The 24263-nt window shown below is 39.6% G+C and overlaps 3 protein-coding genes across 4 annotated transcripts; 2 read left to right on the top strand and 1 right to left on the bottom strand.

Moving 5' to 3' along the window:
* Positions 1–28: 28 nt before the first annotated feature.
* Positions 29–15387, bottom strand: LOC132256933 (uncharacterized). The gene is made up of 16 exons (XM_059753542.1): positions 15354–15387; positions 12429–12842; positions 9338–9407; positions 8452–8637; positions 8044–8395; positions 7573–7922; positions 7178–7511; positions 6943–7117; positions 6771–6842; positions 6261–6520; positions 6055–6177; positions 5806–5868; positions 5612–5737; positions 4951–5009; positions 1843–4778; positions 29–103 (listed from the first exon to the last, which is right to left on the bottom strand). Exons 2-15 carry the CDS (start codon positions 12614–12616, stop codon positions 1995–1997), a joined length of 5142 nt encoding a protein of 1713 aa, XP_059609525.1. The 5' UTR covers positions 12617–12842; positions 15354–15387; the 3' UTR covers positions 29–103; positions 1843–1994.
* A 528-nt stretch (positions 15388–15915) lies between these two features.
* On the top strand, positions 15916–20932 carry LOC132256843 (FERM domain-containing protein 3). 2 transcript variants are annotated; one of them, XM_059753413.1, is made up of 7 exons: positions 15916–16147; positions 16330–16434; positions 16567–16609; positions 16707–16880; positions 18269–18952; positions 19009–19143; positions 19226–20932. In XM_059753413.1, exons 1-7 carry the CDS (start codon positions 16058–16060, stop codon positions 19654–19656), a joined length of 1662 nt encoding a protein of 553 aa, XP_059609396.1. In that variant the 5' UTR covers positions 15916–16057; the 3' UTR covers positions 19657–20932. The 2 variants fall into 2 exon arrangements, with proteins under 2 accessions (XP_059609396.1, XP_059609395.1); XM_059753412.1 differs by lacking the exon at positions 16567–16609.
* Positions 20933–21091: 159 nt separating this feature from the next.
* Positions 21092–22077, top strand: LOC132256854 (ATP-dependent Clp protease proteolytic subunit). Its single transcript, XM_059753425.1, has 2 exons — positions 21092–21232; positions 21311–22077. The coding sequence occupies exons 1-2, from the start codon at positions 21197–21199 to the stop codon at positions 21962–21964; spliced, it is 690 nt and encodes a 229-aa protein (XP_059609408.1). The 5' UTR covers positions 21092–21196; the 3' UTR covers positions 21965–22077.
* The last annotated feature ends 2186 nt before the right edge of the window (positions 22078–24263 follow it).

A 24263-nucleotide genomic window follows, 5' to 3' on the forward strand; every position in this document is an offset into this window, starting at 1 on the left:
ACTTCAATATTGCTCTATTGTCTCTTCAATGATTATTAATATTCTTGTTATTGGCTTCTTTCTCAGTTAGATAGTTACATTTACAAATCAGATTGTCCCGGACCTGGAAAGAATGCAAAAAAAAAGAATTAATAGGAATAAAAAGTTTCTCAATTTTCAGTAAAGACAAGAAAATTCAGATATTTCTACTCGTTATTGCTACAGAGATAATATGATTTTTCTCAAAACACACGGCGAAAGACAATTAGAAACTCATTCAATAACTTCGTATCTGTTATTCTAAGAACATTTAAAAAAGAATAATGCCATATAGAACAAAATATGTAAAAGAAGCTGAAAGAAAACGTGCGTTGGCAAAGTCTCAAGAAATTTTTTGTGGGGACAAGTGATGGGTTAATGTGTAGTTTTAGTCTAACTAAACACTCATCTCAAAATCAAGAAGGAAACTTCACCTTTATGCGATTATCAAAATCTTTCTTTCATCTATTTTCAATATCTTTTTTTTTGTCTAAGAAACCATCTGTAATTTTTTGTATAGTGAAATTTTGAGAAAGAATTCATAGGATCGATTTAACATTAGAATCTTGTGTTGAGACAGAAATAGAGAAAACGTAAACACCGACACGACAAACATTTGCACGATAGACAACCAAAGGTGGAGTTCACCCCCAGATTTTTCAATATTACATAAGTTCTCACAACAGTCATTTTTGGGTGGAATTAAAGAACTATCTTAAACACACATTTATCCTCTTTTTTTTCTTTCTTTGTGAACAAGTAAAACACGTAAGAATACACAGTTAAAGGTAACAGAGAAGAACGAATGATTAAAAACATTATTTATCAGTCAGCTAAAAATGATATTTTGTGAAGAAATACAAAACAAAATAAAGAGAGAGAAATGAATGAGCTTTGATAGTTTTATGAAAAATGAAGCTGATCTTCTATGTCAATGATTGTCTTTGGTGCCCAAAGCGTCTAAATATGTTTCCAAATTTATACTGAATGTGAAAGATAAAATCAAATTCTACTATTTTTCTTAAGAAATTGAGGATTTATAGCAATTTCGCAACAAAATATCCCATGATCATGATAGGAGAAAACTTGCAAGTTCATAGCCACAGCGGATTGGTTTCATTGCGTAATTTCTACGGTCATTAAATATGTACTTTACTATTAACAAAATATCTTGTGAATTTATTTAATCTTCTTAAGTCACCGCATTTCACAGTAGCTTAATTTTTTTATATGAAATTTCAAGGGAAATTTAGAAACACATAATTAGAAATATATCTCGATTTAAACAATTTCGAAAGACAGTCAAGATCAGTCTTCAGATCTGATCAGTCAATTTTAAGGATGGATGTAGAACTATAAGTCCTAAAAAGTTGGAGATTTGTCAGCAAGACATTCTGGAACATCCTTCGGAGAAATACGGAGAAACTTAATAATTAGGAGGACAACATTGCTAATTGCAGAGGAATTTCCCTGCAAATCCATTGGTTTTCTTTTGTAAATTTGCCCAAATCGAGATTATAGCCTTATAATTATCAGTGCACGATACAAAGTTCGCCAAAAAGTGAGATCCTCAATTTCTTAGCATATCATTATTTCTTTTAATGTTGAAACGAATAAACAGAAAAATTACAAATTTACCAATATGTTTGAGAAGAAAAAACAAAAATAAAAAAATCTGTCCTCATGAAAGTGATCATTAAAAGAAAGTAATGTTATGCTCCGGATAACAACAAAAAGACGTAAAAATTAATCACTTTCGCAAATCGAATGTATGATCACCAGGTGTGATCATGGATGAAAAAAATGTTATCATCTAGGAAATACCTTTTGATTCATCATGCTTATAAGACCCAATTTTGTGAATCTACAAATGAACTTTCGATCACCACCATCAGCCCTCTGTGACTAAGAGGTGTGGGGAGAGTGAGAGATCATATGAGTGTGGGTAATTTGGTAAAGATCAATAAATGTGCCTCCTAGTGGACGCTGGTGTCCTCAGACATTGGGGTGCGACTGCGTCCGGGCTTGAGATCACACGCTGGCGTGGGGGTGGGACTGGAGAAGTAGGCAGTTGGAGTGGAACGTGGCGAGGTGATGGATGGTGTGGTCTCTGGGGACTCGGATTCGCGAATCTCCGCCACGCGCGACAAGTCCCGATTGACGGTCTTGGAACTTAGGACTCGCGGACAGCGTGCAGCCCAGGATTTTCGTTGACCCGTCAACGATTGTTCCTGGAGGCAGCGAAATGCCCGCGAAGGGACAATGTCGTAGGTGTAGCGCTCATCGGCATCGCTCCAGGACTCGTAGTAGTCTGGATAGGTAAACTCCTGCGGAGTCAGAGCAGGCGTAGAGTCTACAGTTGTGTCTTCCTGTGAGGATCCTATTACACTGTCCAAATCCAGATCTTCGAGGAGTACCCTCTTGGCAGCAGCGTGCAATTTTTCAATGGGCATATGACGAAGCGTCTTTCCACGCTTCTGCATTAGCAAACTCTGCACTAATTCACACACCAGCTTCTCATTAACCCCACTAGATGTGGGAGACGTCGAAGATACTGACGACGACATACTTTCTTGATCACTAGAACTCTTCTCCAGTGGCAGTGATAGCCTCTTTCGGCGCTCCTCCATTGTCTCCGCTTCACTAACCGCATTCGGATTATTGCGACGTGTGATGGAGACATTGTGGACGATCTTCTTTGGTTTATATGCATTTGAAGTGGATTGTTTCTCTTCTGCAACTTCTGGCTTCTCTTCTTCAGCACATTCATCCTGAAGAAGCTTGAACAATCGAGAATGCGTCGCTGCTCTTTGATAGCGACTCATCTTCCTGAGTTCTGGGAAGTTCTCCGACTCTGTGTCGGACAATGGACGACTTATGTCGGAAGTGACACCTGAATCGTCATCATCGGCGGATTCTTCCATAGAAGAACGATGTGACAAATTACCCAGGCGTCTAATATCACGTTTTGGCAGTGGTTTGGTTTCTGATATTACCACATTTTCAAATACAGCTATTCTATCCTTAACAGATACTTTGATTTCCTCCTCTTCCACAGGTTGGTTCGTTTCTTTTATATTATTTTTCTCCGATTCTTCTTCCTCTTCTGCCTTTTCATCTGGTTCTTCTTCCTCTTCGGATTCATCTTCCTCTTCTGATTCATCTTCCTCTGATTCATCTTCCTCTGAGTCTTCTTGTTTAAGCATAAAAGGAATTTCAGGACTACTCTCTTTTGCATACGAGAGACATCCTATTTGAGGTCCTTCCGGTGTCCATATTTCTAGAGGATACCATTGAGGTTTCACAAAATCATGGTAAATAATTGCTTCCTTCACGTAAGTTACCTTTCTTATAATCTCACCCTCACTCTCTGATATATATTCCGTTTCGTACTCAGTTTCCTCATCTGATGATTCTGCCTTCTTTTCCTCATTTGTAACCTTAGAAGCTTTCTTCGAGGACTCGCATTCTGTGTCTGTAATTTCTTCGTACTCGTATTCCGTAGACTCTTCAGATTCACTTTCAATTGTCTCTAGTGACGATTTATCTTTCTCTCCAGTCATTTCTATCACAATCTCATCTTCACTCTCCGTAACATACTCATACTCAGTTTCTTCGTTTTCTTTTTCAACAGAGATATCATTACATGTTCCTGAACGTTGTGTCTCTACGAAAAATTTGTCTCTTTTCATTGGAAGAGAAACATTCACAGACACATCCAAATCAGATTCTTCAAATTCAAAGCCTCCAGAATTTCGTCTCTCCACTGACAGTGTCTTGCTGAGTTCACCACGATCAGTTGAACTCGCTCTCGAGGGAATACTAACTGTGACACTGATATCGGCGTCTGAAGAGTTTCTCGTTTCACTATTTCCCACTTGAACGGTAGTGATTTCTTCATCATTAGACGAACGGCTATAGGAGAGTTTCAGTGGTAGTCTTACCGTAACCAAATTCCCCAACGCTTCATCTTGTGGTGGCTCCTCTTCATCCTCACACGCTATGGTGGTATCAGAGTCACTAAACGTCGATCCGGCGTCCGTATCATCGTTGCTTGGTCTTCGTTTACTCCTTTCGCTCTCTTCAAAAATTACACTTAGTTGATGAGGAATAATCTCATCATTAATCACCATTTCAGGCATTTCTTCGTGATCGCTTTCTGGTGCTTCCTCTGTTTCCTCATCCTCAGATCCGGACTCTTGTGCATAAAAATTGATATCTGTTACAGATTTTATTGCTTGAAGAGGCCCTGGTTGCATCTGATGATCTTTCTCTGTATCTAATGACGATGAAGAAGATGATGAATCGTCTGAATCATGTTTTGACATTTTTTTGTCATCTCCTGAATACATCTTTTCACTCCCACTCAAATTATTCTTGAGCTCATCTCCCCATGTCGTATTCTGATCATCCTCTGGTGTCGGTGTCACCACAATGCTGGGAGTCCTTCTCAGTGAAGGTGTTCGGCGAGCCCAATTCATTTCGTCGTCAGGATGAGATATTGGCACAAAAGGTGGTGTGTAGAAAGGTGGGTATCCATAGTAGGGATAGTATCCGAAACCTTGCATTCCGTAGAACCCACCCCAGTAGGCCCCACCGTCTGGCGGAACTGTCATTGGCGACTGTGGTGGAGGATAGTATTGCCAGTGAGGGTCGTAATAGGGATAGGGATAGTTTGGTGGATGAGGCAATGGAGAGTAATTGGTATCTTCAATGTCTGAGGCTACTGTGCCTTCGGCTACAAAAAATGACAACGAATCCTTGATGATTATGCATTATAAATAAATAAAAAAATATATGAGATGAGGCAGCTGAAGCACAACGAGAAGGTTCAACCATTGATCATTGGAATTGACCTCCTCGAGGGCTCTTCTGCCATTCGAGCAAAAGTGTTTTTGGCGGGGGAAGAATGTCATGTTATCACATACAAACATTATAGGATTCTCTTAGATTGTTCTTTTTCTTCAACACAAGCTCAATGCTAAATTGATCTGGAAGTATCTCTCAGGCCCGCACTAAATTGAAATTATAGTTAGTGGCTTTTCTTACAACGATCCTTTCGAAACAAATTACTTGGATGCTGAATTTTAAGGACGTATATAATTACAAGTGGAAAGAATGATTTCAGTTTATTACAAGTCAAACATATTCATTCCATTATTTCTTGTATACTCAAAAAGAGTGGATATTTGCTGAAGATTTTGAGTAAAATCCTGATTCTAAATATATTTTTGTATGAAAAAGACTTGACTATATCTTCGGCAAAGAAACATCTCATTTTGATAGAAAAAAAACCTCAACCACTTATGTTGTATTTTAATATTTAGTACAGAAAACTGAGAGTGCTGATATATAGCAATCCACAGCCTACAATTCATATAAAAACAAGTTCCACGGTAATTCTATTCAAAAAGAAAAACAAAAATTCATCAAGAAAGACCAAAAGGAAAACTATTTACAGAAATGTATCTAAGATAATGGATACCAATTGCCAATCTTATCAATTTTTCCCATCTTTTTAAATTCTCTTTTTGCCCATAACGTGTGAGTTTTGTTGTGTTACGGGTTTAAGATTGTTATATCAGGGATTTACCGGCATTTTCAGGAGTTGTCATTGCTTGTAGCATTTTGAAAGATCGACTTGGGATGGCACTTCCAGTGTAGATTTTCGGTTCTGGTACGTGTTGTTCACTTGGATGGATATAGACTTGTTTTTCCCCTGAATAAAGAAGTACTCAATAAGAATTCTATCTAGGGAAACGAACATGGGATAGTTAGGAAACTTACCGTCATTAGGTTGAAACATGGCCCTTTGTTGGGCAAAGCGTGGATTTGCTCGTTGAATGGGAACTGAAAAGTATCAGAGTCAGTTAAAACCTAATTTCACATTTAAGCTGTTTGGTTGAAAAGTAACGAAACTACAATGAAATGGAAGTATCATGCACAAGAGACAGATTTAAGATCATAACTAAATGCTGAAATATAAATGAAGAAAATAGACAGAGGAAGTCATAAACCATCACCACAAGCGCATACCCTGATTATCATAAGCTTGCCCTCCATCAGTCATATTTTGAAGCAATTTAAATGCTTTTGATGGTATTGCAGCACCGCGATATCTAGGATCTTCTTCGCTATGAAGATATGTTTCTTGATCCACTAATTTTGTCCAGAACCAATACAATAGGTCAGATTTTTATAAACTGAAAAGGTATTCTTGTGTGATTTATTGTGAAACTAACCTTGATTCTTTACGCGATTCATCAGGGCTCGATCATTTTCTGAGAGTTGCAGCTTTCGCAGTTGATTTTCATTCATGTCCGCCGGTCCGAGAGGCCGTGAATAGTGTGGTTGCTGCAGTTCAGCAGGTCCGGCGTCTTCCTCGTTTGTTTGTTCATCAGCAACGGTGTCTGTCATCTTTTGAAGGATCCTGAAGGATTTCGACTGATTCGGTTGAATCCACGGTGGCAACGGTTGTTGAGTTGGTGGTGACCGCGGATCACTAGCGAGAGATAAATCAGTATGACAATAAATGAAATATCACAGCCCAAGCATGTACAAAGCAATGTCTCTACTAGCGAAATGCTCGACAAAATAGTGTCAGTAGTGATTTGTGACATAGAGACAATGTGATAAAGTAAAACAGATATCAACGCTAACATTATTGTCACAAATGCTTAAATGACAATTAAAACAATGAACATGATATTGCAATGAAACGTGAGCAAAACCAGTCAACAACGCTTCGATACCTGAGTCTATGCTTAATGTAACGTAATTCAGCCTCTAAGGGACAGTCATGTATAAAATATCTACAGTTTCCACTATGGAAAAAGTATTAGCAAAGCGTAAGCTTTCTTCTCAGACGTTTTCTTCTCAAAGTGTGCTCTTGATTTTGATTAACAAATCCCTTTGAACACTTACCTTCTGATCACAGTCGGCTGTTGTGACACAGGGCCGCGAACATTGAAATAATTCTCTGGAGACTGTCCCTCCACACTAATTGGGATGATTCTCTGGCCAGCATTTTGGAAGTTGTTATAATTGTTGTAGCCTTGATCGACAAACTGATTGGGGCTGTGGTAGGGAGATGTGTAGGCTAAGAAGTAGACCATATGGTTAAATCTTGTTCGCTTTGCTTTACCAATATTTTCCTTACTTGGTGATGAGTAAGTCGTCAGAGGCGATTGCACACTGTTGTACTGCTGCTGAGCCACATTATAGAAGGGTTGAGGTCCAAATCCAGGTGTCATAGGAGTTTTAGTTGGAGTTGGAGTTTGTTCTAGCTGAATCGGGATGATCCTCTCCTTTGGATTTGACGTCGTCTGGTTTTGTTGCTGTTTCTGTGCTTCATCTCGATTTACCCATTCAGGCATCTCCTTCTGTGCCGCTTGGCGTGATTGCATCCATGGTGGTGTTTGTTGATTCAATAGATGCTGCCGATTCGCCATCTGGTCTTGCACAGGTGGGATGTAGATGCTTCCCAGCTGCGCCTGAAATTTCATCATGCACTTAGTATTTCTTTTACCCTTTTTTAGTCTTGTTATCACACACATTTCTTTGCGGCGGCGACTGCGGTGGTGAAGTCTGCCTGATTGGACTCTGAGTTCTCTGGTTTGATGTATTCTGATTCTTGACCACAATCCTCACTGGGCTCTCCTCTTTCATGACTGGAGCTACGTGGTTGGTCACCGTTGGTGGTGTTTCATATTGTGGTGCCTTTGCTGGGCTTGGTGATTGTGCTTGAGGTCGTGAAGGTAGTGGACTAGGGGTACTAACCGCACTGATTATCTTAGGATCCACATTTACCGGACTTGATGGTTTCTGACTAATCTGAGGCTTCTGGACTTCCGCTTTTGAAATTGGAACTTCTTCCCTCTTCTCTGCAGGCTCATTGTTTGTTGCTGTCAAAAGTAATACAGTGATTTTTCAATATCCAGTAAAGATAATATTTTTTTTGATTAGCACATTCAAAGCTGTACATAGAATGTACATAGGAAGAATATTAAAGTATAGACTCCTCACATTCAGTTGCGGATTGTTGCGGTGCCATGGGACTTTTTGATCTTTCCTTGCGATACTCCTCGACCCAAAAGTCGTCTTTTGGTTGTGGCTTCGGAGTGGGTCGCAGATTAGCCATGGGGTTGGGTGGAATTTTGATTTCCGGTCGACAGCCGAATGGGGGTGGTTCAAAGGACTGCGGGGATTTTCGCTCGGGGCTTTTGTTACCATTGATGCCATTTTGGGACGCATTCAGCTTCGCCTGCGGTGGTGGCGGCGGTGGGGGTTGCGGAGGCCCACACGGGAAAACCTGCACTGGCATTCCAGAGGGCAAACACGGTGGAGTTGGTGGCTGGACTCCCGGCGTATTTGGCTGCTGCAATGAGAATATATCGTTAGCTTCTGTAGCTAAAGGACACTCTTTGCACTCACCTGGGCCAGTGGAGACATTTTCGGCACTCCAGTGACACCCTCCGAGTTAGCATTTCGCGATATTCGCTTTGCCATACGTGGTGATTTAATCTGGCTCAAGTCAATGCCGCCCGGAGTGTATGTGAAGGGTTTCTTGTCCTTCGTCATCATAGCGTTCTGCACACACGCCGGGGGCTCTGGCGGTAGCTACCATATGAAAAAAAAGAGTTGATTTGACAAATTTCCCATATCTTCTCCATTTGTCGGATATAATTACATACACTCTCGCACACGCACGCAACCAAGCACTTACTATGTATTGTCGTATGCGTATGTGTTTAACTATATATACTATATTCAAATATATAGTTATATATATATATATATATAGGAGGGAGAAAGAAAAAACTAAGAGTACATTTGGCGTCTGGCCAAGATAATTTCTCAAGGTAAAACTCAATTTCATGTGTGTCATTTCATTTCCAATTCACACAATTCGATTTTCTTTCTTCCACATTTAGACAGAATTTTATGAATAAATTACGTTTCAATTTGATGAATGATATTTAATGTTAAAAAAAAAACTACAACTTGTGTTGTTCAAACTGAAATTGAAATTTTATCTGTTCCATACTGTATGTATAATTCCGAAATGTTGTATACTAAAAATTGCCGTTTTGTATGCAAAAACGTTAAAATCGTGCTGTTTGAGTCTCCAAGAATATTCATATATGTATATGCAGATTTTAAAGAACAGTTTCGAGAAAAATCCGCTAAAGTTCAGCACGTTTCCAAAATCCGTTCGCTAATTAAAAATCAAACATATTCAAGCGATTATCGATGAAATCTCGCGATTTTAGAATATGATTTTCGGTGCAAGTGAGGATTTTCCACGAACTTAACTCACCTGTGTGTGGAGCCGCGTTGCCGGAATTCCACCCATGGCGAGCGGCGGTGGCGGAGGAGGAGCACCATAACTGCAAGAAATGGTGACATTTCTAGTAATTAATTGCATAAATTACAGCTCTACAGTTTATAGAATTTGCCGGTGCAACAGACGCACGATATCTCGATCTCAACTCATTTGCATATGGAAAAGTGTGTATTTTCCTCGCATGGCTATCTCATTGACCCAATTTTCGCAAGAGCCCCCGAAGACATCTGAAATGTACTCGTGACACGCACATTTTCTCAAAATGCTTTTCCTTGCTGACGAAATGCTTTTGGGCAAGACAAATATATGTACACTCGTAATGTGTGAAGAACAAAAGTAATTTCGATGCTCTAACTCTCTCTAGAGCGCAGAAAGAGGCAAATGTGAACTTGGGCAAATTAGCTTTCGCGAAGAAAGTCAAAAGTGTCTCTTCTCAATGGATAATCTCTTGTTTTGCGACAGGTTAGAAAAAAATTCACAACATGCTAAAAACTCAATGCCAAGCTCTGAACATTTTGCGTGTCATTGAAAATGTATTTTTGAGAGGTGCGATTTAATAAAAATAGACTTTGTTTGAGGAAGTCTCTCGGTGAAATGCTTAGAGATTATTGATGAATCTCGGAGCGAAATTAATTGGTGACGAATGAAAGATTGCTACAAAGTGGTGGAGAAAAATAAATAGCCGAGCCAAATGGAATGTGTTCAATCAACAATTAAATACCTCTTCTTAATACTTGTTTGCCATCTTTGGCACGAAATTTCTGCTCGATTACATCATCGAAATTGGATCAGAACATCAGGCCATAAAATTCAGAAATAAACCCTAATTCCACTTCCTTATAACAGTTATTATTTTCAAAATGGATTCTTTAAACATTTTGCTTGATGAAATGCGCATGAAAAAAGCATGCGAATTTTCTCTTAAGAAAACTTTTCTTCCTCTGAGGCAGAATGTCTACTCAGTGCGTTTTCTGCGACGCGCATTTGGATTGCGGGGGTACCGAAGCTGTCCCAAGAAACACAATGGAAGACATTGATCGTGGGTGTGAAAAGCCAGAAATATGTTGTTGTTCTTTTTAAAAAGCATCACAATCCATATGCAATCTCACTCTTCATCACTGTGAGTGTAAAATGTTCAATTTGTGTTTCATTTGTCTAAACATCTTGCGAATGAAATTTTGAAAGATTCCTTCAATGCTGTTCGGGTACACAAATATTTTTCTTACACGGGATATTAGATGAATTTCTGTGACTAATCCACTGAGAGTTTATTGACTTTCATAGACGAAAAATTTATCAAAGACTGACAACCATTTTGTTTTTTTTTTCACAAATTTAACTCCATTTTATCAGGCTGTGAATTAAGTAAATATTGCCTAATTGTAGTGGGACAATTCAATAGCCGACCAATAGTCCAAGATCACGAAAATCCCGGAGAAATGTAAGAAAATCCACATTTAAATTTAACTCTACTGCATGAATTCCTCTATATTTGGACAGAGATCTAAGAGGTGTTTTCTTTGTTTATGATCAGAAGAAGTATTTTAAGTGTACATGAGTCAGACAAATGAGCTATTTTTGGGTGAGAAATAATATTTGAACCTGTCAAAATGTATGGAAAGTGCACTTTCAATTGCGACACAGCAAAATATGCATGATTGTTCATTCGAAAGGCTTGAGAATTGAGTGACTCAAACTTCTTTTTTCCGTCCAACTCAACACACACACTCAGTCAATGGCTATTTCCTTAGCCGGAAATATCTGGCGAATGGAAATGGTTAATCGAGTTGTGCATGGCATTGGATGAAGATCATTGAAACATCTGCTCGGTGCCAGCGCGATTGTCGCGGAACTCGATCACGCATTTCCATATTTGGGAAAGCATTTCACTCTCAACTGACTTTGCGTCCGTTTTTTCGTTCTTGTAGTTAATATAATATTTTTCAACCTTGACTTGCGCCACGAATGTCAAGAGATTTTTGCTTCATAAGTAATCCCACACTTAAAGTTTTACTCTTATATGTGCTCAATTTTTTTTTATATATTGTCACTACTAAAGAAGACACGGTTTTGTGTCGTTCCTCCGTTTGAGCAGAAAAGATGTTCATATCGTTCATATTCTAAAAGTGTACATGACGTAATTGTTTAGCTTTTGGTTTATTTGCTTCATCTTTTACTTCCATCGTGTTGCATTGGCGTAAACTGTGCGAACAATGACCATTTTTTCTGGGCACTGATGTGGCGAAGGCGAAATTGAACTTTGATTTTTTGGATTATGATGAAACGATAATTTCTCCCCGATGCTCGCTATTTTAACGCAAAATTCAGCATTTTATGCATCGTGATTATTTTACCAATCATTCGCAAGTGATTGTACTGAGTAATTCCTCAACTAATTGCCAAGGATAATCCAAGTAGTTACTGGAATGTTGAGCTGATCGAGAGAATTAAGAGTAAAAGAAAAGTGTATCCAAATTTCACTTTCACCCGATCGATTAATTTATTCATCATAGTGTTGTTTTTTTCTTCATTTCTTTCACTCTTTTTTTGTGATTCACCAAGAAAGTGAAGATCGGAAGTGATGTCGAAATGCCCGTTTTATGTCGTAATACTGCATAACTAATGCATTAATTTGTTCACTGCGCAGCGTTGCTTCACAGATTGATATAATTGAAGGGCACTTTATTAACCGCGAGAAATTCAATCTTCCACATCTTATATCATATTTTAATTGTCTTCATCTCTAACGTAATTCACTCTGCAGTCTGAGAAATGTGAAGAAGTGTTGAATGAGAAGAAAACAAACGCGATAATCATGGGAATATGACTTGAATTGAAATTCACTTGACTTTCCAAAGAGTGGTTCTTTGTCGACACTCGGAAATCTAATCTTCTTCGCTCATATTTCCCTGAAATACATTTACTTCACTACTGAGAAGGTATTTGCATAAAATTGAGTAGAACATAATTTTTTCCTCAATTTCTTCTTATAACTCCTAAGTGACGAACGTAGACAATAGCGAGGTGAATGAAATCTCAAGGATCACCAACAATTATCACTTACCCATCTCGGGGATTTTCCACGAGATTCGTGATATTGAATCCCTTGTCTTCATGCACAAGATACTGAGGAAGAGCCTGAATGATTGTATTGGCTTTATCATTGTACGAGCCCAACATTTCACGGTACTTGGAGTACACAATTCTCTTAAGCTGCGGATTAGGCGCAGGTTGCTGGAGAGTGGTCGTCATGGCGGCAAGCGGTGTCGGCACAGAGAAATTCCTTAACTATGATTCACTGTCTGGCCAGTACAGAAAAAGATGCGCCAACACAAACAATGTCCAAACACTATTAATCTCTCTCTCTCTCAAAATTCGCCCTTCCGTCTGCCACGATCGTGCACTAACAACTGACTGTGAGATCGCTACTCCAGCGGCCACGATCACTATATGGCCACTTCCACCAGCTTCGCACTCTCTGCGGTGTCAAGTTTGCAGTTTGATGTTGTTGTGTGTTGAGGAAGCACAGAGCAAGAGAGAGAAAAAAAGATTTGCAATCGTTAGACACGATCATTAATCCCCCAATATGACGATCCGACAGATTTCTCTTGTGTACAAAATGCAGGCTTGCAATCCTCGTTATAATAATCCAAAAATTCGCAACTTCCATAATGAGTGTTATTCTTCTTTGACTGTGCAGGTCTTCATTTCCTCACATTCGGAGCAAATGCGTTTGATTCACGCGTTTCCGATTTTATGACCGCCTCCTCGAAATTGCTAAGAGTGTGAAAAGTGCAAAAAGAAGTCAATGTTTCTCATTTTAGAAATTTAATGTTAGCCGATTAAATCAGAAATTAACGCATAAAATTGTTAACATAAAGTGGAATAAAAACGTTTTGTCATCGTCTCTTCCTGAAATCAGTCCTGCGGTGGAGAGAAATTCATATATGTTTTATTATATGAAGACGAGACTCTGCAGAGATCGCAAGCAGATAATGGGTTAAGCGAAGGAGTTCACTAACTGGTTTAGTGTATTTTTGAGCTTTTCCTCACTCCAGGCCACCGCGTCAACCAGTTTCATTTGAATTGCATATCGAAGAAGTCATCAATCGATTAATTATTGCACACTTTCTCTCCACTTGAGACTGTAGACACTTGTGCTCATACAGCGAATCAAGAAATCGATAAATTCTTCGACACCTTCACTGTCAACCTTCCACGCGATCAGTGATATGGGGAAAGAGAGAAATTTTCCGCGCTATTTTGTGCACAGCACGATCTTGAAGATGAACATCATTTGGCCATTGGAAAAACCTTGAGCCAGTAACCAAAATAGCGTCTATTTCAAACAAATCTTCTTTTCTTTCATGGATGCTCACTATGTTTTCTTCGCAATCATTAGCAAAAGAAAAATTGAATTGTTGACTTTGGAAGATATTGCTCACATTTTTCTTATAATTGCAATTCAGGCTTGACATCCAAAAAACTTTTACTTGACATTGATCAGGGTGTGTGTAAGCGATGGAGTGTGGTACGTTGATACTATTGCTATTTTGCTTGCTATTCATATTCTCAGCTTCCGCATCTATTAATACAAAAGTGGAAGTTGTGGAGTCCAAATATATTGCAATATTTCATTCGTAATCCGAATTGATAATTTTTCCGGAAATAATTGTACATAGATCATTTCTCATTTTTCTTTTATCGCTCTTTCCGCTGCCTCATGCCATCCAACGTTGCATAAAAGGTGAGAGGAAATGAGATGATTTCCACCATTTGATCACCTAATAAGCACGATAGTGATGATGAGTGATCGCACTCAAAATAAATTTCATGATCGTGATAAAAAATCATATAATATTGTGGGAGTCTCGCAGAAGCACAGAAAATCCCTGATGATCATGAATGGAGATCGAATGAGAGACTGTTAGTGTTAGCCAATGACCAGGATCAATGCCGGTCGGGCTGATCTTCAACGAATTATTGCTACACAACTTCGTAGCCTAACTTTGCTGCATTTGCCAAAAAGTCTCTATTTTAGTTCTAATTTGCATTCTTGAGCTTGACGAATATTTATCGTGTGTGCATCCAACAGCGATCGCACGATCACAGCGAGATATTGCGTAAATGCATTCCTAAAATGAAGATCTTTGAATAAAAAATCATTCAAGTGATCTTCCAGTGGAAAAAAAAGTGTGTGTGTGAAACCTGAAATAGATTGATATTTATAATCTCCGCTGGCTTTTTTTCGTATGACAATCATCAGGGAAATGAACTCACGCAGTAAAGATCGTGTGAGAAGATCATGCTATCATGAGTGGATGTTTGATGTATTCTTCTTTGTGCAGAAAGTTGGATGATGATCGCGAAATAAAAAAGTCATGGCAGTATTCTTCCTCGTCCGTGTGTTTTTTCTTCTTTCTTTCTATTTTCTAATAACGCACCGAGTAAGCATGTCTATAGCATATATTTATCTCAATTTCAAATGTAGACACTTGGCAGTTCACTTGTATTTTTGGATCAAGGATAGAATCGGTCGTCAGCTCTATTCTCTTCAAGTCAAATAATTGTGCGTTTGCGCACACGACACTGGCATTCCCAATAATTGCCGAATTAAATAAATGAATTCAGAGCGAATATGATTAGAGAATCGTACTAATCGCCGTGGCCCCTGTGCCAGGTAAGTATAAGATCGGTTAAACTTATGGTCTTGAGATAAAGATCATGGGTTTATTGTGAAACGATCGCACTCGCAGTGCTGGAAATCATCTCTAAGTGATTCTTCATCCAAAAAGGAAGGGGGAGGTTTCCATGTATTTTTAGAGTTCACACATTATTATTCGCATTTCCCTCATGAGAAAGCGCGTGGAATGGTCGATCGTGAGACTTTTAGATTGAAAATTCACCAGTATATTCTTATTTTTAGACACTGACCGCGACACAACGATCGTGAGCGTGATCTCAGATGAACATATCTCTTCTTCCTTACCTACTCGAGGAGTTCATATCTCAGGATTCGGTGAAAAAGTGTGATACAGGTACAAAAGGATATCCGTCCTCAAATTGTGATCTTGTGATCTTCAAACTTGATCGTGAATTTGATCGCGAATAGCACAAGAAATCACTCTTTATCACCAGAGAACTATGATTCCTGAGATTGTGAAAATCTTCTACACACTTCTTGTGTAGTGACTCGACGCGTCTCGACGTCCAACTCACACTGACCGCTCCCCCAAAAACGCACGACGGGAAATCTCGGCTATTTTCACGGATTCGCCTTGGCATTTTGCCCATATCGCTCACCATCGCGCACACAGAGAATCTCTATTGATTCACACAGCACTGGAGTTTGTCAATAAATACAAGGAGTCGCTCTCATATCGTTTAAATCACTGTAACCTGCCACTCCCGACGCCTTTAGTCATCTTTGTCGTCTTTAACAGAAATCATATGTTTCACGACCGTTTCTCTGACAATGGATTCAAATATGTGGGCATTTTTGGAAAAGATAGACATCAGCGCCTCTGCATGTGACCACAAGAAGCAGCGTGACATTTGTTTTGCGGAAAAAAGGCGAAAAAAGTGTAGTTCGCAATTTTCTCGGATTTTCTTGTGTAAAAGTATACTTACTGACGTTCCGGTTCTATGATTGAATGTGCAGGTACGTTAGCGACACGTACGTGATAAAGGAACATGTTTAAGAGTAAAAACGAGGGGAATATCGTGTACAAATGCACTGTTCGCCTGCTCGAGGATGCCGACGTGCTGGAGTGTGAATTTCAGGTAATTACAGTTCATTACGGGCTCGGGGTGCCTTAGTGTTTATCTGTAATACTCTTGGAGAGATAAGTAAGGGAATTACCTAAAAAGTTTAAAAAGAAAGATTGCCGAAAAAAATTGTTAGTTCAGACTCGCACCTTTGTGCCTTTTGTGCATTCAATGAGCGATTTTCTTGCATTTTCCAGCCAAATCACAAAGGAAGATTCCTCCTGGAGTACGTGTGTGAGCAATTGGACATCACGGAGAAGGATTACTTTGGTCTGCGCTATGTTGATTCGGCGAAGCAAAGGGTAAGTTTAACATCCGCGTAATTCTGGTTTTCTTTTCCTGGTACGATTGACTAGGAATTCATGGCAAAGCAAGTAGAAATGCATATAATTTTCCCGAAATAACACACAATTTATCACTCCCTGGAACTGCAGCATTGGCTAGATTTGGCTAAAAATATCATAAAGCAAGTGAAAGGTAACATAAAATGATTGTTTGTCTTCAGGAAGTTGGAAAACCCTGGAAAAATTTGCTTTTACAGGTCAACTAATTACATTCTCGACTTCTCTTCCAGATGTGGATCCTGTCCTCTTCTCCCTCCGTGTGAAATTCTACCCAGCCGATCCATTGAGACTGACCGGGAATGGAAAATTAATGCTGTACCAGCAGCTAAAGAGAGATCTCATCCATGGCAGACTCTATTGTTCTGCCGGAGAGTCTGCTGCCCTTGGAGCGCTGATTGTGCAAGGTCCGTACTGGTAAACTGAAAAACTTTTATTGATCCTCAAAAAATACCTTAAACACCCTGTAAAAATGCAGATTTAATTCTGCCGACGTTTCTGAGCTGTGATTGCCACATCGACGATCATGCACATCAGCAGCACACTCGGTTTTCCATCCTGATGCACGTGAAACTTGACATTGTAGCGAAAACCTTCCAAAGGCAGGCGAGAGACCACAGACAAGTTAGCAGTGGCATTTGTCATGGTGTACATGCCGTTTTGGACAGGACAATGTGGAGCAGGATCAACTTTGCTGATCAGAGGGGCCCAAATTGCCTTAGAATCTCTCAATTTGTGGCATATTTTCGTGATGGTCATTCTATCATAGTCCTCACAATGCGTCCTATCTAAACTACATCTTTTCACAAATATCGTCAATCCCACGGGAACCGTGATGTTCTGTTTGACCTCAATAAAACCATTCATGAGGTAGAGGTTGATTTCGGGCATTGTGATGTTCACATCTTTGAATCGTGCCGGCAAATCCTCGCTATCCGGACAGTATTCAAATGCTTCCAATTTGAAGTTTTTGGGCCGCTAGAAATGTGCGTTAAATCGTAGTTTCTATGAGTTTAGATTGATATTTTGAGACCAAATAGAGTAGATACTCACAAAATTGAGAGAAAGTATTAGGGACAATTTGGTCAATATCCACAACAGTGTTATAACTCTTATCCTTGACATATCACTCTCTGAAGGGAAATATTTGATGGGTTTCTGACTCCCTCTGCGACAGTCTGTGTGGCTGGATGTTAAATAGTCGATAGCAAAGCTAACATGGAATTAAAAAAGAGTGTAATTTTGATTGTTTAAGGATCTTGTAGACAGGCATGCTTAACTCTCGAACTACAATAGGCCCATTCTAAGCGTACGAATAAATCAAATAGAAAAGTTTTATAGTACATTAAAAGAAAATCGAAAAGTTTATTCTCTAAAATTCTGATAAGAATTCGTGAAGAAAACATGCCCTGTGTGTTGTCTTGAATTTGAATTTTCTTTGAGTAAATTGTATATTTTCTTGAATTACTCTTATATGTAGATTCAGTTGCTTTTCTTACCCTTTGAATTCCTTTGAGGATCCGCGCTCTTCTATACTTCTCCACTCAAGGTACTAAAAATGTAATGTTGGCGTGTGACGATTTTTGGTCTGTTCACACGCACTCTACGCTTCGTCTGTTTTTGTTTTTTGCATGTGAAAATGAATAAGAATCTTATCGATTTTTCACATCAACTTCTTATCCGGATGATGACTATTAATTCCCACAATCAACTGAAAAATCTGATGGCAAACTGAATGACTTCTGTAAATAATAGTGATGTTAATAGTTTATTTTATGTTTGATTGTAATTGCAGAGGAACTCGGCGACTTCGATGCAGAGTGCCATTTGGGTGACTATGTGTCGTCCATTCGGTTCGCTCTGAGGCAAACAGAAGCGTTAGAGCGGAAAGTGATTGAATTGCACCAGAAGCGTGAGCCTGGACAGGAGATACGCCTCGTACAGGATGAGTTTATGACGCTGGCACGGGGTTTGGAGACGTACGGTGTTGATCCGCACCCGGTGAAGGATCACCGTGGCACTCAATTGTATCTGGGCATCAATTTTAGCGGCATCAGTACTTTTGCTGTCGGTCGGAGAGCACAACACTTTCGCTGGCCAGAGATTCACAAGCTCAATTATGAGGGGAAAATGTTTATTGCCCATCTGAGCTATATTGACTCCAATCGGGAGCAGAAAAAGCACACGATCGGCTTCAAATGTCCCACTGGCGCTGCGTGTCGCTATGTGTGGCGCTGTGCCATCGAACAGATGCTGTTCTTTACGCTGCCCAACAGCCAACATGCGTCAGTGGTCAGTGGAGGTGGTTTCTTTTCTTGGGGCACAAAGTTCAGATATTCAGGACGCACTGAGAGGGAAATCTTAAGCGAAGCACTTCGTCAACAGCAACAACTTGCCAGCAATTCCAGTCCGAGCAAGAGGAAGGCAAACAGCGTGCCCGCCACGCCATCCAGTCCTCAAGGCGATCTCGCAGAAATTAGTAAGTTTAGTTGAGTTTCCTAATCTTTTTACTAACTTATGTGTGGATGTTTTTAGGATACAGCAGTTTGCCCAGATCAACAATGTCAGAACCTCTTGGAGGATGTTCCGATCACTTGTCCTCAGTGTACTGTACGGACACGACTCTTCCACTCCTGGAGACGGTTTCTGAAGAGTCACGCAAACATTCTAGTGAGTTTTGTTCGCCTTTCAACCACTAAACCCACAATAAATTAAGTAAATTGTCAATGATTCTGTAATATGTCTTTTCCAGATATGGATGTTAATAGCGATCTTCTATCTGACTACTACTACCGCGATTCCTTCGACCACTCCTCTTCCGAGAGTGGTCTCACCCTCACGGAATCTCGCCTGGGCATTCAGCGTCAGTTCAGCACTTCCGAGCCACCTGCAGTGGCTCAGCAGCAAGTTACGAATCACGCCGTGACGTCGGCACATCTCATCCAGCAACAGAACGCCGCGAATATGGCGAAGAGTGCAAAGAAATTTTCCCTGATACACGCTTTCGTGCCATCGTTCATTTTCGTGGTGTTAGTGCTGGTCTTGTCCACCATATTCATCATTGAATCAGACTCGGAGATGTTTGTGCAGCTGAAGAATTGGCCAGAAATGGTGTGTCTGCGCTATCAATACTATCAGCCACTCAAGGATTTTCTCATCAAGAAAATTGGGTCGGTTTTTTAAAAGTTTTATAAGAATTCTTCGATGTATGTTTTTGGTATATGTTTTTGCGTTTGATATTTTTTTTTATCTTTCCTTCCCATGTCTGAAATAATTGAAGGGACCAGAAGAGTCAATGGTTAGCAATCGTCTTCTCATAAACACTAACACTTACTCGCATCCACACAGTCAATAGATAATAATAATAATATGGAAACTCAATGAAAAGCAATCCTAGTTAGGTTTAGAGATGACTTGTCCCTGGTCCGAAATGGCAGTTTTTCTATATTATGTGTTTACTTCCCACAGCATGTCTTTTCTTCTCTTTGTCTCTACGTTTTTGAGTGTAGAACTTGTATTTGTTCCGCAGAGAGAACGAGACAAGAGAAAGTTCATTAGTGTTTAAAAAAAAATTTTTAGGATGATGATTATGATAAAAGATATTTCAATGCCAAAAACGATATGCAACAGAAATCATTCCATTAATTATAGTTATTTATTAATAAGGGAGTAACAAAAAGAAAATATGAAGTCGTAACGATTTGAGATATTTTGCTAAATGTAACTTTTAAGAATATTTATTCATAGTGTGAAGGAAGGGGAGAAAAAAATGAAAAAAAATTAAGTGGGATATGAATTACATTATCAATTAAGCTTTATCGCCGCCTAACACGACCACAAGCATTTTCCCCAATGGTTTCTATTACGACTTTCCCCTTTGATTTTGTATTTTAACTTTCGCTCTCAGGATAACAGTGTGGTGAGGAGAGAAGTGCTTAATCAATTGGCACAAGTAATGAAATATAATAGAAAAATCTCACATTTTCAATGAAATCACTACAAAAGCAACTCATATCAGCAATCATTTTCAACAACATTTTCCCAGACATAAGCCTTGACATTTTGTTGCACAGAACGTCCTCACCAAAAAATGCACAACGAACATTTTATCCTCACTCTCCATCTAATCATCTCCAATCTTCGGAAGAGGATTTCAACACAGTCTTTAAGAAATTTTAGGTGAACATAAAATATCCTTTCACTGTGTGTTTCCGAAAGTCAACCAAAAGCTGTGAAATCTTGCTAAAGAATCACATTTAGATCCTGCTTAATAGTGTTTAAGGATAAAAAAATCATGGAGTTACTAATTAAACACGTCCCAAAGTCAATTGCGTTTTTTCAAACATTAAACTTGCAATGCACACAGAAAAAACATGGTAAATTCGTAGATAGAGGAAGAGAAGTAATAAATGCGAGAATGGAGAAAAAGCCAATATTATTTGAGAAATAAAAAGAACGTTTTATTAGATTGAAGATTTGTGGTTTCTGTGGGTGAATCTTTTTTTGACAATCTTTTTCATGAGGATTCTTCAGGGAGTTCCAGAATTCGGGAAGGAAAGCAGAAAAATTTCCTACTTCGACCGTTGGAACAACGCCGACAATTGAAAACATTGATGACGTCACGCATTAAGATTGTTTTGATCAGCTGCTCACGGGAGTCGTCCGAGCTTTTAGTAGCATTTCTGTGAAAAGTATCCCAAGAAGAACGTGCGAAAGGATTAAAATGTTCAGATTAACATCTCTGCTCACCACCAAATGTGTGAGTATTTCAAAATTACTATTCCCCGAATCACTGCATTGAAGTTTACAAACATAACCTTACTTTCACTTCCATCAGAGACTAATCAACTCTCAGAAGAGAAATCTGGGACTCGTGCCCATCGTCATTGAGCAGACAGGACGTGGCGAGAGAGCATATGACATCTTCTCACGATTGCTGAAGGAGCGCATTATCTGCGTGATGGGGCCTATTATGGACGACGTGAGTTCCTTGGTTGTGGCGCAACTTCTGTTCCTGCAGTCCGAGCACAGCACGAAGCCCATCCACATGTACATCAACTCCCCAGGAGGGAGTGTTACTGCCGGATTGGCGATCTACGACACTATGCAATACGTAAAGCCGCCGATTGCCACATGGTGCGTCGGGCAGGCGTGCTCAATGGGATCATTGCTTTTGGCGGCTGGTGAGCCGGGAATGCGCCACTCTCTACCACATGCGCGCATCATGATCCACCAGGTGTCGGGTGGTGCACAGGGCCAGGCGACAGACATCCAAATCCACGCTGAGGAGATCATCAAGCTGAAGAAGGTGCTGACGAACATCTACGTGAAGCACACGAAGCAATCCTACGATCTACTGCACGCCAAGATGGAAAGAGACACATTCCTCAACGCAGAGGAAGCAAAGACCCTGGGCCTGATCGACAGCGTCCTGGAGCATCCGCCGAATGCTACCGAGAAGGACGCCGAAGAGAAGTCAGAATCCAGCTGAAGTTGAAATTGCAGGTGACTTAGTTACTTTTACAATCCCAACTCAACCGATGGTGCTTCTTTCCTTGCAACATTGTGTAAAGTATAAGATGATAAACGAGAGATAAATCCTGAGGAATGAGATTGAAGTTATATTATAAAGAGCATGTGTGTAATTATGAGCAAAAGAATTCAACGCGCCTGAGTAATGTATGTGGCTCTGGGTGAAAGAGACGCAAATCCATTATAAATTGACAAATGATTCTCTATCGTAGCGATTAAATTGTAATACTATCAATCATTAATTGATATGCTCATCAGAGATCATGAGAACACTTCCTGTTCGTCCGGCTCGGGAACGGGGTGCATTAATAGCAACATCTGAGGATCCGCGTCAACAACTGGCGGATTGACTACCCCTTGAATCATCCATTCACTCTAATTAATAATTATTTTTATACCCACACGAGTACTGGCGACTTATATGCAGTTATTTGCATCGATCGACGATGTGCGCCTTTCTCACAAAGTCTCGCCTTGAGTAACATAATTGAGATTATTTTTAATGGAGGGTCAAAACATGATAACAGAGAGTGGGTATCATTACTCAATTTCTTCACGAGGTATTCTAAAAATGTGTTACTTTAAAAAAGACGAAAAAATGTGTCGCAATGTCTTTTAATTTTGTAATACATATTCTATTACCTTACTTACTATATTTACAAATTGTCATACAACATATTTTGCTACTCTTTTTTTTAATATTCATCTACCATGTAGTTTTACACGAGTTCAATACAATAGAGAATATTTAGATTTGATTGATCCTGAACGAAAATAATGTTGACCCAAAGGTGACTCAGAAGCTGTGATGATGATGTCGAGCAAAGTGATTTCTTGCAATCCGCCTGAACTGAATAGTGGTGACCGTGGCCTTTTCGCGGTCACTGCGATGCAGAAACTAGCGACATGTCGCACAGAGACTGATGCGCTGGGGCCGGGTCGGGGCATGGGCCGAAGAAATGATTGTATTTGCTGGTCACCTCCTCTACCAACTTCTGCCAAGCATTAATTCGCTAAAAGATAAAACACCAAGTGTCCCAAGCATGTAAAAATATGATGTTTTATAATGGGGCGAGTGAGCGAAAGAGATGGCAAAAGATGGCAAAAGAGCTTCAGTGGCTCAAGGCGATTTGACCGTGTTTTCCGCGGTACGTGTTCCCACCTCACATGTGTGCGTTCCATTGAGTCGTTCTCCTCAGCTCCACTTGCACATCCCGTAGATTATGCTAATTTCGGTTAAAAACCATGTAAAGGATTTTTTCCACTTCTCTTGCACTGCTTTTTTTTCGCCTCGACCCGCCCGTCCGCACCACGCCGCCGATCCACAATTCCAATGTGATTTTATATCAAAACGGTAATTGTTTGATCACATTTTTTCTTCTTCTTCGCCATTTGCACCTCACCGCCTCGATCGCAGACGCGTAAGAGAAGACCGACGCGTAAATACAAGTCATCAGACCTTCTCAAAAGGTTGAGACATGATTGGACATGGAAGTTGGGCTTCCGGTAGAGCAATTCAAATTGCTTCAACACACTGTCAATTGAGGTGTTGAAAAATATGTCTCTCGTAGAAAACAAGTGACTTCTTTGGCAACCAGAGGAGGAGAACCGCAGATTACATTTTACCAATATCCATGCCATCATCGTTAATGCTGTGATTGCTCCGAGGCTACTCTAGAGAAGATTCATGATTGATTCGCAAGATTTTCTCCGTGGACTTTTGATTTATGTCGAGGACAAGAAAAGGAGTGTCGTTGACTTCTATGAGAATACTCTAAGACCATGTTTTATAACGTAATGTCGAACGTGTTCCTATCATCTTACTGTGTCTATTAATTAGCATACATAAGTAAAATAACTTCACTTAATGGCTTTTAGTGCATTTTTCCTGCTCTTCATAGTGCAAAATGGCTTAATTTTACCTCAATTGAATCAAATGCTGAAGGCATTTATTTAAAAAAAATAAAAGCAAATTTTATGAAATTGTTGAGCCATCATGCTGATGTGTGATTTTATTTTAGAACATTTATTTAAATTTTTTCCCTTATACTATATTGTCAAAAAGTATTTTTAGGTCTTTGAAATTCTTTTAAGTTCGTCGTTTTGTCTTTGTTTTATTTCTGTTAAGAGTATCTAAGAAAATGATACGTCAGTCTTCATGAAAGGGTTCATAAATGCCTCTAATGATCTACAGTGTGCCTCCATCTGTCTTCAATAGAACATCGAGTAGCCATCTCCGGCGTAACTTCCTGATCAAT

This window comes from Phlebotomus argentipes, unplaced genomic scaffold (assembly GCF_947086385.1).
Source record: "Phlebotomus argentipes unplaced genomic scaffold, Phlebotomus argentipes genome assembly contig_33, whole genome shotgun sequence".
In the NCBI taxonomy this organism is placed as follows: Eukaryota; Metazoa; Arthropoda; class Insecta; order Diptera; family Psychodidae; genus Phlebotomus; species Phlebotomus argentipes.